Source organism: Chiloscyllium plagiosum, unplaced genomic scaffold (genome assembly GCF_037043375.1).
Source record: "Chiloscyllium plagiosum isolate Xiang-an unplaced genomic scaffold, Cpla_swu_hap1 HiC_scaffold_53X, whole genome shotgun sequence".
NCBI classification, from domain to species: domain Eukaryota; kingdom Metazoa; phylum Chordata; class Chondrichthyes; order Orectolobiformes; family Hemiscylliidae; genus Chiloscyllium; species Chiloscyllium plagiosum.
In genome coordinates, this window is record NW_028270191.1 from 9,951,430 (window position 1) to 9,967,322 (window position 15,893).

At 55.7% G+C, this 15,893-nt stretch overlaps 1 protein-coding gene across 1 annotated transcript in view; it reads left to right on the forward strand.

Moving 5' to 3' along the window:
* Positions 1–1,765: 1,765 nt before the first annotated feature.
* LOC148134640 (gametocyte-specific factor 1-like) overlaps positions 1,766–15,893 on the forward strand; it is a 39,637-nt gene continuing 25,509 nt past the window's right edge. The window contains 3 exon segments of the mRNA XM_087985466.1: positions 1,766–1,799; positions 1,802–1,866; positions 6,467–6,593. Coding sequence (XP_087841592.1) covers positions 1,766–1,799; positions 1,802–1,866; positions 6,467–6,593 — 226 coding nt within the window.

The window sequence follows — 15,893 nt, forward strand, 5'->3', positions numbered from 1 at the left end:
CCCCCCTCCCCCCCCCCCTCCCCCTCCTCCCACCCTCCTCCCACCCTCCTCCCACCCTCCTCCCACCCTCCTCCCACCCTCCTCCCCCCTCCTCCCCCCCTCCCCCCCCTCCCCCCCCTCCCCCCCCTCCCCCCCTCCCCCCCCCCTCCCCCTCCCCTCCCCCCCTCCCCTCTCCCCCCCCCTCCCCTCTCCCCCCCCCCTCCCCTCTCCCCCCCCCCTCTCCCCTCTCCCCCCCCCTCTCCCTTCTCTCCCCCCCCCCTCTCCCCCCCCTCTCCCCCCCCTCTCCCCCCCCCTCTCCCCCCCCTCTCCCCCCCTCTCCCCCCCTCTCCCCCCCCTCTCCCCTCTCCCCCCCCTCTCCCCTCTCCCCCCCCCCCCTCTCCCCTCTCCCCCCTCCCCCCCCTCCCCTCCCCTCCCCCCCCTCCCCTCCCCCCCCTCCCCTCCCCCCCTCCCCTCCCCCCCTCCCCTCCCCCCCTCCCCTCCCCCCCTCCCCCCTCCCCTCCCCCTCCCCCCCCTCCCCCCTCCCCCCACTCCCCCCCATCCCCCCCTCCCCTCCTCCCCCCCTCCCCTCCCCCTCTCCCCCCTCCCCCTCCCCTCTCCCCCCCTCCCCCCCCCTCCCCTCTCCCCCCCTCCCCTCTCCCCCCCCTCCCCTCTCCCCCCCTCCCCTCTCCCCCACCTCCCCCCAACCCCCATCCCCTCTCCCCCCATTCCCCATCCCCCCCCCTCCCCCCCCTCCCCCCCCTCCCCCCCCTCCCCCCCCTCCCCCCTCCCCCCCTCCCACCCCCCTCCCACCCTCCTCCCACCCTCCTCCCACCCTCCTCCCACCCTCCTCCCACCCTCCCCCTACCCTCTCCCCCCACCTCCCCCCTCCCCCCCCCATCCCCCCCCTCCCCCCTCCCCCCCCCCCCGTCCCCCCTCCCCCCCCCTCCCCCTCCCCCCCTCCCCTCTCCTCCCCCTACCCTCTCCCCCCACCTCCCCCCTCCCCCCCCTCCCCCCCTCCCCCCCTCCCCCCTCCCCCCCCTCCCCCCCTCCCCCCTCCCCCCCCTCCCCCCCCTCCCCCCTCCCCCCTCCCCCCCTCCCCCCCCTCCTCCCCCCCCCTCCCCCCTCCCCCCCTCCCCCCCTCCCCCCCTCCTCCCCCCCTCCTCCCCCCCTCCTCCCCCCCTCCCCCCTCCCCCCTCCCCCCTCCCCCCTCCCCCCTCCCCCTCCTCCCCCTCCTCCCCCCCTCCCCCCCTCCCCTCCCCCCTCCCCCCCTCCCCCCTCCCCCCTCTACCCCCTCTCCCCCCCTCCCCCCCCTCCTCCCCCCTCCCCCCACCTCTCTTCCCCCCCCTCCCCCCCCCCCTCCCCCCCCCTCCTCCCCCCCTCCTCCCCTCCTCCCCCCTCCCCCCTCCCCCCCTCCCCCCCCCTCCCCCCTCCCCCCCTCCCCCCCCTCCTCCCCCCTCCCCCCACCTCTCTTCCCCCCCCCCCTCCCCCCCTCCCCCCACCTCTCTTCCCCCCCCCCCCCCCCCCCCCCCCCCCCCCCCCCCCCATACAGCATATGAGATACCCAAGAGTAAGGGACAGACTGGAATCTAATCGAGGGGTTCAGGGTGGTAACTACCCCCGCCCCTACCCCTACCCCCTACCCCTCCCCCCACCCCCACCCCCCACCCCCACCCCCACCCCCACCCCTGACTGAGTGCGTGTACAGAGTGCTCGCCAGGCTGCATGTGGCCTGACAGTTCCTTTGCCTGGTTCCTACCCCCAGTAATTGTGCTGTCTCACCTTCAGAATGAGTTGCATTGATCCTGATGACCTCCTGCAGTGTCCTATGACAAGAGCCACCGCATCCGAGCTTGCAGATTTCCCTACCACCTGGTGAAATGCAGGAAGGTAAGCCTCTGAGTTTCTGACTGTATCCTGCGATGGCCTGGCGCCTGCAGCCACTTGCGTTTAATTTGCTGCCTTCTGGATAATTTGCTGTCCCAATGTACTGCAGATGTGCCCTCGGGCAGCGTTCATTCAGGCAGACGACTGGAGCTTGGAGGCTTTAAGCAAGGAAGAGAGATGTGGAGGGGATTCCAGAGCTCAGGATGTCACCTGCCCAAATGACTGCCTGTGCTGGGGCAATAAAAACTGGGGGAAAAGGATGGAATGCAAGAGTTGGAACTACCTCCTGAGGGTTGTGGGGCTGGCGGGGAGAGAGAGAGACAGATGTTAACTATAAGGGAGCTTGTTCCAGCACTGCTAATTCTCAGGGTAAGAGGCATGGTTGCGGAGGCTAATATGGGATCAGAATCCGTCTTTTGTACTGCTAGCCCTTTTTGAAGGACCACGGATTGGAGAAAAGGGCTGGGAATCCTCCGAAACTTCTTGGACTAACCCCCCCCCCCCCCCCCCCCCCCCCCCCCGCTTTTGTAGTTGGTGCGTGTAGTTCGGAGGCTCAAGGTTGCATGAGCCTTACGAACCAGCCTCTCGATATGTCCTGCTGCTTTTGAACATCCACACACAAACCTAGGTCTTTCGGCCTCTGTGCACTCCTCTGCCCTGAAGTCTCGCTTGCCTCTCCACATCCCTATAGCCAAGATCTTCCACCCCTCACTTCTCAGTGTCAAACAGCTTCTGCCCCACGTGGGCCCATTCTGCTAACCTGCCAGTGCCCTGTCCCAGAGGGCTGGTATCGCTTTCCTTGTCTGTTAAGCCTCTAAGTTCGGTACCGTTTGCAAATGTTGAATTTGCATTTCCTGTTTTTGGAAAGCGTCGTCAGCCCTCGTGGAACGCTGCCGTTTTCCGGTTTGGAAAACAGCCATTTACCATTATTCAGTGTTTCCTGTCCTTCAGCTCAATGGCCCTCCAAAGCCAATACTGACTCTTCTGTTACACGAGTCTCCCATTTTATTAACCCTCGCCTTTTTGTGTGGGGTTTTGGCAAACGTTTTCTTAAAGTCCGGAGCGACAGCATCCACGTAATTCCTGCGGCGCCGTTCCCTGTGAGGTAAAGAATATATGGATGATGCATGTCAGGCGAATTCTTCAAGCAAGAACCAGCTGTATAAATTTGAGAGCCATCATCTGACTGTACTGAGTGGATACTCACCTGGTCTGGACAGCTTGTGCCTTTGCAGGAAGTAATGGGAGGGACGATCGCAGGCAGGCTTGTCATAGAGTCACCAGAGATGTACCGCACAGAAACAGACCCTTCGGCCCAACCCGTCCATGCCGACCAGATATCCCAACCCAATCCAGTCCCACCTGCCAGCACCCGGCCCATATCCCTCCAAACCCTTCCTATTCATATACCCATCCAGATGCCTCTTAAATGTTGCAATTGTACCAGCCTCCATCACTTCCTCTGGCAGCTCATTCCATACACGTACCACCCTCTGAGTGAAAAAGTTGCCCCTTAGGTCTCTTTTATATCTTTCCCCTCTTATCCTAAACCTCCTACCCTCTAGTTCTGGACTCCCCCAACCCAGGAACAGGCCCTTCGACCCTCCAAGCCTGAGCCGATCCAAATCTACTGTCTAAACCTGTCGCCTGATTCCTAAGCATCTATATCCCTCTGCTCCCCACCTACTCATGCATCTGCTCAGACACATCTTAAATTAATCTACCGTGCCTGCCTCTACCACCTCTGCTGGCAACGCGTTCCAGACGCCCACCACCCTCTGTAAAGTACTTGCTGCTTGTATCCCCCTTAAACTTTCCACCTCTCACCTTGAAAGCGTGACCTCTCGTTATTGAAACCCTCACCCTGGGAAAAAGCTTATCTCTATACCCGTCATGATTTTGTAAACCTCAATCAGGTCCCCCCTCAATCTCCTTTTTTCTAATGAAACAATCCTAACCGACTCAACCTCTCTTCATAGCTCGCACTGTCCATACCAGGCAACATCCTCGTAAACCTTCTCTCCAAAGCGTCCACATCCTTTTGGTATTGTGGCGACCAGAACTGTACACAGCATTTTAAATGCGGTGGAACCAATGTCTTGTACAATTTTAACATGACTTGCCAGCTCTTATACCCAATACCTTGTCCAATGAAGACTAGCATACTATATGCCTTCTTGACCACTCTATCCACCTGTACAGCAACCTTCAGGGTACAATGAACCTGCACTCCCAGATCTCTCTGCTCATCAACTTTTCCCAAGGCTCTTCCGTTTACTGTATAATTCGCTCTAGAATTAGTCTTGCCTACATGCATTACCTCACATTTGCCTGGATTGAAAGCCATCTGCCACTTTTCCGCTCAAATCTCCAGTTCCTCTATATCCTCCTGTACTCTCTGACAGTTCCCTATACTTTCTGTTTCTCCACCAATCTTCATGTCATCTGCAAACTTGCTGATCATACCAACAGTGCCCTCTTCCAGATCATTTATGTATATTACAAACAACAGTGGCCCCAACACTGACCCCTGTGGAATACCACTGGTCACCTTTCTCCATTTCGAGAAACTCCCTTCAACTACTACTCTCTGTCTCCTGTTGCTCAACCAGTTCTTTATCCACCTAGCTAGAACACCCTGCACACCACGTGACTTCACTTTCTCCATTAGTCTACCATGGGGAACCTTATCAAACACCTTACTGAAGTCCATGTATATGACATCAACAGCCTTTCCTTCATCTAACAACTTGGTCACTTCCTCAAAGAACTCTATTAAGTTGGTAAGGCACGATCTACCCCATGTTGCCTATCACTGATAAGCCCATTCTTTTCCAAATATAAATGGATTTTATCCCTCAGTACCCTCTCCAGCAACTTTCCCACCACTGACGTCAGGCTCACTGGTCTGTAGTTACCCAGAATATCCCTACTACCCTTCTTGTACAGGGGGACAACATGAGCAACCTTCCAGTCCTCCGGCACCTCACTGTATTTAAGGATGCCACAAAGATATCTGTCAGGGCCCCAGCTATTTCCTCTCTCACCTCTCTCAGCAACCTGGGATAGATCCCACCCGGTCCTGGGGATTTGTCCACCTTAATAACCTCTAGCATACCCGACACATCTTCCCTACTTATGTCATCGTGATCCAGTCTAATCAAACTTCTATCTCTAATCTCAACATTCATCGTGTTCCTCTCCTCAGTGAACACTGATGCAAAGTAATCATTCAGAATCTCACCCATTCTCTCAGGTTCGGCACACAGCCTGCTTTCGTTATCTTTTAATGGACCAATCATTTCTCTAGTTACCCGCTTTCTTCTTTATATAACAATAAAATGCTTTGGTTATTCCTCAACGGCTTCCTTTTACACTGTAATGAATCAGTGATGTCATCTCAACCGAGAGGCAATGCCTTTGACAGTGCAGCACTCCCTGGTACTGCACTGAAGCATGGGGGTAGATTTGTTTTTGTTCACCTGAGACCCCAATCCCTGATTGAGGTGAGAGTGCTCCTCATTCCACTGATGGAATGAATCCCAACGAAACACTCTGGGCCATTTCTGTTCAGATCTCTTTGGCGTTATGACTTGCTGAGTTTTGGACCTAATGGGGTTCGCCTCGAAACTTCGACTTCCCATCTCCTCAGATGCTGTCTGACCTGCTATTCTCTTCCAGCTCCACGTCTATCGACTCTGGAAGAGGGCTGTTTCTGTCGTATCCGCCTGTATCATGGATTTCTGGAACGGGGGAATGTTCACATGTTTAACAATCGGGCATTCCATTCATTCTCACAAACCAATTTCTTTTATACAAAAACGACATGCAGTTGGAATCAAAAATGTCCCACTCTCTCTTGCTGACTCCCTCTGAATGTTATTGAGCTGGAATAATGCCCAACCAAACCAAGCATGCCAACTGCTGATAACATGCCACCAGTCAGAAGAACCCTTGAATTGTCGTCCTAAGTGGCACCGTTAGTCTCTGGGCAGGGAGACCTAGCCTTCACCTTACCTCTGGCAAAATACCACGGAGAGTTATTGCGGTTGGAAGTCCTATTAAGTCGCAGCCCAACCTCTTGAGAGAGCTGGAACCTTGAAGTAAAAGCCTGAGGCCTTTGAGAAATAGTGCAGTTAAACATAATTATGTTACTGTAAAATTAGTGGGTTTTTTCCTTCAGTTTTCAAAGTGGAGGCTGGAATTCCTGAGAGAAAGTTCCTAGTACTGAAAATGTGTTGCTGGAAAAGCGCAGCAGGTCAGGCAGCATCCAAGGAGCAGGAGAATCGACGTTTCGGGCATGAGCCCTTCTTCAGGATTCCTGCTCCTTGGATGCTGCCTGACCTGCTGCGCTTTTCCAGCAACACATTTTTCAGCTCTGATCTCCAGCATCTGCAGTCCTCACTTTTTCCAGAAAGTGCCAAGTAATTTGGTCACATCAAATGAAAAGCACAAGCAAGATTTGACATTGAGGTTTTTATTCGAAATATTTTTACTGTTTCGTTCCGAGGTTTGTGGGCAGGAACTGTTTTGAATGCCGGTTTTTCACCGAGGAACTGGTCCTGAATTAAATGTTTTGTTTCTGCGATGGCTTCACCGCCAGAATTTTCCAGATAAGGCTCGGAATTTGGAGTCCTGTCCTTTCAATGCAAGACACCGGATCCCAAAAGCAGAGATGAAGCACCATATCACTATTTGTGTAGACAAGAAGGTGATTGAGGAAGATTTTGGTAAGAACTCATATTAGATTTGAGGGTGGTTTAACTTTTCTTAATCCTTCTGTGAAACTGTTGCATGTTTTGGTTCTGGCTAGACCACGTACTTAATTTGTTTGTGGGACGTGGGTGTCGCTGGCTGGGCCCAGCGTTTATTACCCGTCCCTAGTTGCCCCTTAAGAAGGTGGGAGTGGTCAGCTGCCTTCTTGAACCGCTAGATAGACCCACAATGCCTTTAGGGAGGGAATTCCAGGATTGTGACCCAGCGGCAGTGAAGGAACGCCGCTATGTTTCCAAGTCAGGATGAGGGGTGGAAGGAAACTTGCAGGAGGAGGTGTTCCCATGTATCTCCCGCCCATGTCCTTCTAGATGGAAGTGGTGGTGGGTCTAGCAGGTGCTGTCTGAGGGTCTTTGATGCATTTCTGCCGTGGGCTGTGTTCTTGCAGAGATGTGCCTGTCTGCCCGAGGTCGCCAGCAGTTTGGCGGGAACATCTGTGTTTACCAGGATTCCCCCTCCAACCTTGAGTCAGTTCCTGCCTCAGCTTTTAGCTGCTCACCCAGCATTGACTTGCTCCCCCAGCATTGACTTGCTCCAGCGGTCTGAATGAAACAGCCCCTTCCATTTGCAGGATGCAGGAGCACTCCAGATTGGCCAGCATTTATTGTACATCCCACAATCACATGTCGGCCAGACCAGGTAAGGACAGCAGGTTTCCCTCCCTAAAGGGCATTAATGCACCAGGTGGGCTTGTACAACCATCGACAATGAGACTAGCTTTTTGCAGTGAGTTTGAATTTCGCCAGCGGCCAGGGTAGGATTTGATCCCTTGTCCCCAGGGCATTAGCCTGGGGTCTCTGGATTACTAGTCCTGTGTGCTTACCACCACACCATTAGCTCCCCTCATCATTTCGCTGCGCCTGTCGGCACGATGATCATGGAAAGTTCACGGCACAGATAAAGAGGCCAGTTCGGTGGGCGCCGGCTGAATCCCACTTTGCAGCCTTTAGCGCCCTGCAGTTTCTGAGGCAGCTCCCTGAAATGCGTTGGGCGTTTCTGCCTCGACTAACTCTTCAAGCAGTGAGCTCTGGGTCCTGACCTTGCTCCTTTATCTCCCTCTGATTGTTCTGCTGATCAGTTTAAACCTATCTGTGCCCTTTGGTCCCTGACCTCCCTGCTAAGGGAAATGGACCCTTCCTGTGCGCGCTCTCCTTTCTGCCTCACAACCTTGTACATCACCATCAAATCTTCCCTTAGCCTGCTCTGTTCTCTGAAGAATGTTGCTGGCCAATCTTATCTTCCCTGTCTTTTTCCAGTCCTGCTAACTTCCAAATAAATCTCCTTGATACCCGCTCTGGTGCAACTTGTCATTTTTGTGAGCAGAACTGCATCCAGCAGTTGTAGCCTAACTAACGATTGATTCAGTGCTAGAGTAAGCTCCCTGCTCGCATATTCTGCACATCAGGATTCCAAGTGCTGACTGAACTTCCCCATCCCTCTGTCTGCTCATGACAGGGATCTGGGGGGCATTCCCTTTGTGGTCCCCCACTTTCTCGACATCTCTGTGTTCGCCCATTAATTGAGTAATCCCTTGCCATGTCTGACCTCCAGAAATGTGTCACCTTGCGTTTTCCCAGATCAAATTCTGCAGTCTGCAGCTCTCCTTCTCACACTCAACTGCACGGTCAATTCTTGCGTCATCTGAAAATGTCCTCTTCAGGCCCCCCATGTTTCCGCCCAAATTGTTAATCTAAACCATAAAACAGCAGTTTGCCTCATCTTGACCCTGAGCAACTGCCTTTCACTCGCAGAAACACCCGTTCCTGCATTATCCTTTGTTTTCTGTCACTTGTGCAAATTTTGTCTCCCATCTTGCTGCACTCCCCAGGATCCCAAAGTGTTTTTTTAAAAAATTAAATCCTTTGAGGAGTCTGTCATATGGGACCTTGTTAAAAACTCTGCTTTTTCAAAAAAAAAAATTCCACGTTAACCACATTAACTGCAGTACCCTCATCGATCCTCCTCGTTACCTGCTCAAAACGTTCAATCAAGAGGGGAGGCTACTCTGGATCTGGTGTTTGATTTAGTTGTAGGTGAGCACTTTGGAGAGAGTGACCATAATTCAGCTACGTTTAGTTTAGCGATGGAAAGGGATAGGTACATGCCACAGGGCAAGAGTTAACGATGGGGCAAGGGCAATTATAATGCGATTAGGCAAGAATGAGGGTGCCTAGAATGGGATAGCAAAATGCAGGGGATGCAGACAATGGAAATGTGGAGCTGGTTTAAGGAACAGATATTGTGTGTCCCTGTCGGGCAGGGAGGGAGTGATAAGGTAAGGGAACCGTGGTTTACTACAGAAATTGCATCTCTTGTTAAGCGGAAGAAGGAGACTTATGTGACGATGAGATGAGATGTTTCAGATGAGGTGATGGAGAGTTACAGATCAGCTAGGAAGGATTTAAAGAGACAGTTAAGAAGAGCAAAGAGAGGACACGAGCTGTTTTTAGCAAATAGAATAAAGGAGAACCCTAAAGCTTTCTATAGGAATGTGAGGAATAAAAGGGTGACGAGGGTAGGAATAGGGTCAGTCAAAGACAGAAGTGGGAAGTTGAGTGTGGACCCTGTGGAGATCGGAGAGGTGCTAAACGAACATTTCTCATCGGTTTTCACTCGGGAAAAGGAGAATATTGTAGAGGAGAAGAATGAGGTATAAGATATTAGACTAGAAAGGATCGAGGTTAGTTACGAAGAGGTGCTATCAATTCTAGAAGGAGTGAAAATAGACAAGTCCCCTGGGCCGGATGGGATTTATCCGAGGATTCTCTGGGAAGCTAGGGAGGAGATAGCAGAGCCTTTGGCTTTGATCTTTGAGTCGTCATTGTCTCCAGGTTTAGTACCAGAGGACTGGAGGATTGCAAATGTTATGCCCTTGTTCAACAAGGGCAGTAGAGATGACCCAGGTAATTGTGGACCAGTGAGCCTTACGTCTGTTGTAGGAAAACGTTTGGAAAGGATTATAAGAGATAAGATTTATAATCATCTAGCAAGCAACAATTTGATTGCAGATAGTCAACATGGTTTCGTCAAGGGCAGGTCGTGTCTCACAAACCTCACTGAGGTTTTTGAGAAGGTGACCAAGAGGGTAGGGCAGTTGATGTGGTATACATTGACTTCAGTAAAGCCTTTGATAAGGTTCCACATGGTAGGCTGTTGGAGAAAGTGCAGAGACATGGGATTGAGGGTGATTTAGCAGTTTGGATTAGAAACTGGCTTTCTGTAAGAAGGCAGCAAGTGGTAGTTGATGGAAAATATTCAGCCTGGAGTCCGGTTACTAGTGGTGTGCCACAAGGATCTGTTTTGGGACCACTGCTGTTTGTCATTTATAAAATGACTTAGATACAGGCATAGGTGGATGGGTTAGTAAGTTTACAGATGACACTAAAGTCAGTGGAGTAGTGGACAGTGTGGACGAATATTGCAGGTTGCAGGGGGACTTGGATAACTGCTGAATTGGGCTGAGAGGTGGCAAATGGAGTTCAATGCAGCTAAATGTGAGGTGATGCACTTTGGGAAGAATAACAGGAAGGCAGAGTACTGGGTTGATGGAAAGATTCTTGGTAGTGTAGATGTGCAGAGGGATCTTGGTGTCCATGTACATAGATCCCTGAAAGTTGCCACCCAGGTGGATAGTGCTGTTAAGAAGGCAAACGGTGTGTTAGGTTTCATTGGTAGAGGGATTGAGTTCCGGAGCCACAATATTATGCTGCAACTAGATAAAACGCTGGTGCGGCCACACTTGAAATATTGTGTACAGTTCTGGTTGCCCCATTACAGGAAGGATGGGGAAGCATTGGAAAAGGTGCAGAGGAGATTTACCAGGATGTTGCCTGGTCTGGAGGGAAGGTCTTATGGGGAAAGGCTGAGAGACTTGGGTCTGTTCTCATTGGCAAGAAGAAGGCTTAGAGGGGATTTGATAGACATACACAATGATCAGAGGATTAGATAGGGTAGACCATGAAAGTCTTTTTCCTAGGATGATGATGTCAGCGTGTACGAGGGGGCACAACTACAAATTGAGAGGTGATAGATTTAAGACAGATGTCAGAGGCAGGTTCTTTACTCAGAGAGTGGTAAGGGTGTGGAATGTACTACCTGCCAATGTAGTTAATGCAACCACATTAGGGAGATTTAAACAATCCTTAGATAAGCACATGGATGATGATGGGATAGTGTAGGGGGACGAGCTGAGAATAGTTCACATGTCGGCGCAACATTGAGGGCCGAAGGGCCTGTTTTGTGCTGGATTGTTCCATGTTCTAACTTTGTCAGGCACGATCTTCCCTTAATAAATTCACATGGACTATCCTTGATTAATCTGTGCCTTTCCAAATGACTGTTTATCTTGTCTCTGACTTGGTTCCACTCATCTGCCCACGACTGCCGTGAGACTGATTTGGATCTATTTTGTCTGTCCCCGTGTCTGTTTTGAAACCAAGGTACGACGTTAGCAGTCCTCCAATTCACAGTCCCGTGCCAGTGGGAAATAATGGCCAGAGCAGCTGCTGTTACCTCCCTAGCTTCTTTAACAGCCAGGGGAAGGCAGCATTTCATCTGACCCTGGCAGTTTATCTGGGATGCTAATCCCGTTAATGCTGCTACCCTCCCTATGTTCATAATATCCACTGCCCTCTGCGCCTTGGCAAGGGAGATGGTACAACAGTGGTAATGTTACTGGCCTAGCCGGCCAGAGAGACCCAGGCTACGGGACACAGGTTCAAATCCCAAGTTTCCATTCAGTTCATAAATCTGGAATGGAAAGCTAGTTTTGGTACTGGTGACCATGCCAACCATCGATTGTAAAAGCCCATCTAGTTCCCTAATGTCTTTCAGAGTGTTAAATCCGCCATGTGTATCAGGTCTGGTCTGGCCTATGTGATCCCACACCCACACCCACTCTTAACCACCATCTGCAATGGCCGCTCAGTTCAAGGGCAGTTGGAGATGGGCAACAAAGACTGACCTGGCCAGCAATGGTCACATTCCCTGGGAGCAGAGCCCACAGCGACTCCAGAGGCGGGTAATAATATCTCTGAGCAGGTGGCTTAGTAAGTGGCCAGCTAGTTTCTCAAGCACTCCTTCAGTGTTAATGTTGCCAGCCATTATGGATATGCCAAAGTGACTTTCACCTTTAAGACAACGAGAGCGAGTCCACATTCAAGTTGGATTAATGTTCTGCGAGCTATCCAGGTTTCAAGTGCTCACAAAGAAGGTAAGGTTTGGGAAGGTGATCCATCAAACGATGCTGAATCAGTGGCTTCTAAACTGACCATTTTCGCCGAGTTCTGGCAGTCAGGGGAGCTGGGGGTTACATGTGCGTGACTCAGCAAGGTGTCATTTCTCCCGTTCAGAGCCTCCTGAAGCAACCAGCTTCTGCCTGAACTAATTACCGCCCCCCGCACCCCACCCCAACGACCCACAGGGGCACTCAGTGTAGAGTGCATTTGTTTTGCCCAGTCCCTATAATCATTGTTTCGTGCGTGCAGCTCTCATCCTCTGAATGCTTTTACAAAATCACAGCACGTCCAGTTAGTCTCACGAACCTGAGACAGTGCATCTCTCACGCTGTCTCGCTGTCGCTCTCTCGCTCTCGCACACTCTTGCTCTCTCGCTCACACTCTCGCTCGCACGCTCTCACTCGCGCGCTCTTTCACTCACGCTCTCTCACTCATGCTGATGTGCGCGCTCTCTCTCTCTCTCTCTCTCTCTCGCACGCTATCTTTCGCACTCCCTCTCGCGTGCTCGCTCGCTGTCTCACTCACTTGCTCTCTCTCGCACTCTCTCACGCTCGCTGTCTCACTCACTCACACTCTCACTCACTCGCTCTCTCTCTCTCTCGCGCTCTCTCTCACTTGCTCTCACTCGCGCCCTCTCTCACTCGCGCCCTCTCTCACTCGCGCCCTCTCTCACTCGCGCCCTCTCTCACTCGCGCCCTCTCTCACTCGCGCCCTCTCTCACTCGCGCCCTCCCTCACTCGCGCCCTCCCTCACTCGCGCCCTCCCTCACTCGCGCCCTCCCTCACTCGCGCCCTCCCTCACTCGCGCCCTCCCTCACTCGCGCCCTCCCTCACTCGCGCTCTCCCTCACTCGCGCCCTCCCTCACTCGCGCCCTCCCTCACTCGCGCCCTCCCTCACTCGCGCCCTCCCTCACTCGCGCTCACCCTCACTCGCGCTCACCCTCACTCGCGCTCACCCTCACTCGCGCTCACCCTCACTCGCGCTCACCCTCACTCGCGCTCACTCACGCGCTCACTCACGCTCTCTTTCACTCGCGCTCACTCACGCTCTCTTTCACTCGCGCTCTCTCTCTCTCGCGCGCGCGCGCGCTCTCTCTCGCACTCTCTTACACCTGCGCTCTCTTACACTCACGCTCTCTCTCTCGCTCTCTCTCACTCTCGCTGTCTCACTCACTCACGCTCTCACTCACTCGCTCTCTATCTCTCGCGTGCTCTCTCGCCCTCTCGCTCTCCCTCGCACGCCCTCTCTGACTCGCGCCCTCTCTGACTCGCGCCCTCTCTGACTCGCGCCCTCTCTGACTCGCGCCCTCTCTGACTCGCGCCCTCTCTGACTCGCGCCCTCTCTGACTCGCGCCCTCTCTGACTCGCGCCCTCTCTGGCTCGCGCCCTCTCTGGCTCGCGCTCTCGCTCTCGCTCGCGCTCTCTCTCACTCGCCCTCTCTCACTCGCGCGCTCTCTCACTCGCGCGCTCTCTCACTCGCCCTCTCTCACTCGCCCTCTCTCACTCGCCCTCTCTCACTCGCCCTCTCTCACTCGCCCTCTCTCACTCGCGCCCTCTCTCACTCGCGCTCTCTCTCCCTCGCCGTCGCTCACTCGCGCTCTCTCACTCGCGCTCTCTCTCCCTCGCCGTCGCTCACTCGCGCTCTCTCACTCTTCGCTCTCACTCTTCGCTCTCTCTCACTTGCGCTCTCTCACTCGCCCTCTCTCTCGCGCTCTCCCTCACTCGCGCCCTCCCTCACTCGCGCCCTCCCTCACTCGCGCCCTCCCTCACTCGCGCCCTCCCTCACTCGCGCCCTCCCTCACTCGCGCCCTCCCTCACTCGCGCCCTCCCTCACTCGCGCCCTCCCTCACTCGCGACCTCCCTCACTCGCGACCTCCCTCACTCGCGACCTCCCTCACTCGCGCCCTCTCTGACTCGCGCCCTCTCTGACTCGCGCCCTCTCTGACTCGCGCCCTCTCTGACGCGCGCCCTCTCTGACGCGCGCCCTCCCTCACTCGCGCCCTCCCTCACTCGCGCCCTCCCTCACTCGCGCCCTCCCTCACTCGCGCCCTCCCTCACTCGCGCCCTCCCTCACTCGCGCCCTCCCTCACTCGCGCCCTCCCTCGCTCACGCGCTCACTCACTCGCGCTCACTCACGCTCTCTTTCACTCGCGCTCACTCACGCTCTCTTTCACTCGCGCTCACTCACGCTCTCTTTCACTCGCACTCTCTTACACTCACGCTCTCTCTCTCGCTCTCTCTCACTCTCGCTGTCTCACTCACTCACGCTCTCACTCACTCGCTCTCTATCTCTCGCGTGCTCTCTCGCCCTCTCGCTCTCCCTCGCACGCCCTCTCTCACTCGCGCCCTCTCTGACTCGCGCCCTCTCTGACTCGCGCCCTCTCTGACTCGCGCCCTCTCTGACTCGCGCCCTCTCTGACTCGCGCCCTCTCTGACTCGCGCCCTCTCTGACTCGCGCCCTCTCTGACTCGCGCCCTCTCTGACTCGCGCCCTCTCTGACTCGCGCCCTCTCTGGCTCGCGCCCTCTCTGGCTCGCGCTCTCGCTCTCGCTCTCGCTCTCGCTCGCGCTCTCGCTCTCGCTCGCGCTCTCTCTCACTCGCCCTCTCTCACTCGCCCTCTCTCACTCGCCCTCTCTCACTCGCCCTCTCTCACTCGCGCCCTCTCTCACTCACGCTCTCTCTCCCTCGCCGTCGCTCACTCGCGCTCTCTCACTCTTCGCTCTCACTCTTCGCTCTCACTCTTCGCTCTCTCTCACTCGCGCTCTCTTTCACTCGCTCTCTCTCACTTGCGCTCTCTCACTCGCCCTCTCTCTCGTGCTCTCCCTCTCTCGCGCTCTCCCTCGCTCGCGCACTCCCTCGCTCGCGCTCTCCCTCGCTCGCGCTCTCCCTCGCTCGCGCTCTCCCTCGCTCGCGCTCTCCCTCGCTCGCGCTCTCCCTCGCTCGCGCTCTCCCTCTCGCGCGCTCTCCCTCTCGCGCGCCCTCCCTCTCGCGCGCCCTCCCTCTCGCGCGCCCTCCCTCTCGCGCGCCCTCCCTCTCGCGCGCCCTCCCTCACTCGCGCCCTCCCTCACTCGCGCCCTCCCTCACTCGCGCCCTCCCTCACTCGCGCCCTCCCTCACTCGCGCCCTCCCTCACTCGCGCCCTCCCTCACTCGCGCCCTCCCTCACTCGCGCCCTCCCTCACTCGCGCCCTCCCTCACTCGCGCCCTCTCTCACTCGCGCCCTCTCTCACTCGCGCCCTCTCTCACTCGCGCCCTCTCTCACTCGCGCCCTCTCTCACTCGCGCCCTCTCTCACTCGCGCCCTCCCTCACTCGCGCCCTCCCTCACTCGCGCCCTCCCTCACTCGCGCCCTCCCTCACTCGCGCCCTCCCTCACTCGCGCCCTCCCTCACTCGCGCCCTCCCTCACTCGCGCCCTCCCTCACTCGCGCCCTCCCTCACTCGCGCCCTCCCTCACTCGCGCCCTCCCTCACTCGCGCCCTCCCTCACTCGCGCTGACCCTCACTCGCGCTCACCCTCACTCGCGCTCACCCTCACTCGCGCTCACTCACGCGCTCACTCACTCGCGCTCACTCACGCTCTCTTTCACTCGCGCTCACTCACGCTCTCTTTCACTCGCGCTCACTCACGCTCTCTTTCACTCGCGCTCTCTCTCCCTCACTCGCGCCCTCCCTCACTCGCGCCCTCCCTCACTCGCGCCCTCCCTCACTCGCGCCCTCCCTCACTCGCGCTGACCCTCACTCGCGCTCACCCTCACTCGCGCTCACCCTCACTCGCGCTCACTCACGCGCTCACTCACTCGCGCTCACTCACGCTCTCTTTCACTCGCGCTCACTCACGCTCTCTTTCACTCGCGCTCACTCACGCTCTCTTTCACTCGCGCTCTCTCTCTCTCGCGCGCGCTCTCTCTCGCACTCTCTTACACCTGCGCTCTCTTACACTCACGCTCTCTCTCTCGCTCTCTCTCACTCTCGCTGTCTCACTCACTCACACTCTCACTCACTCGCTCTCTATCTCTCGCGTGCCC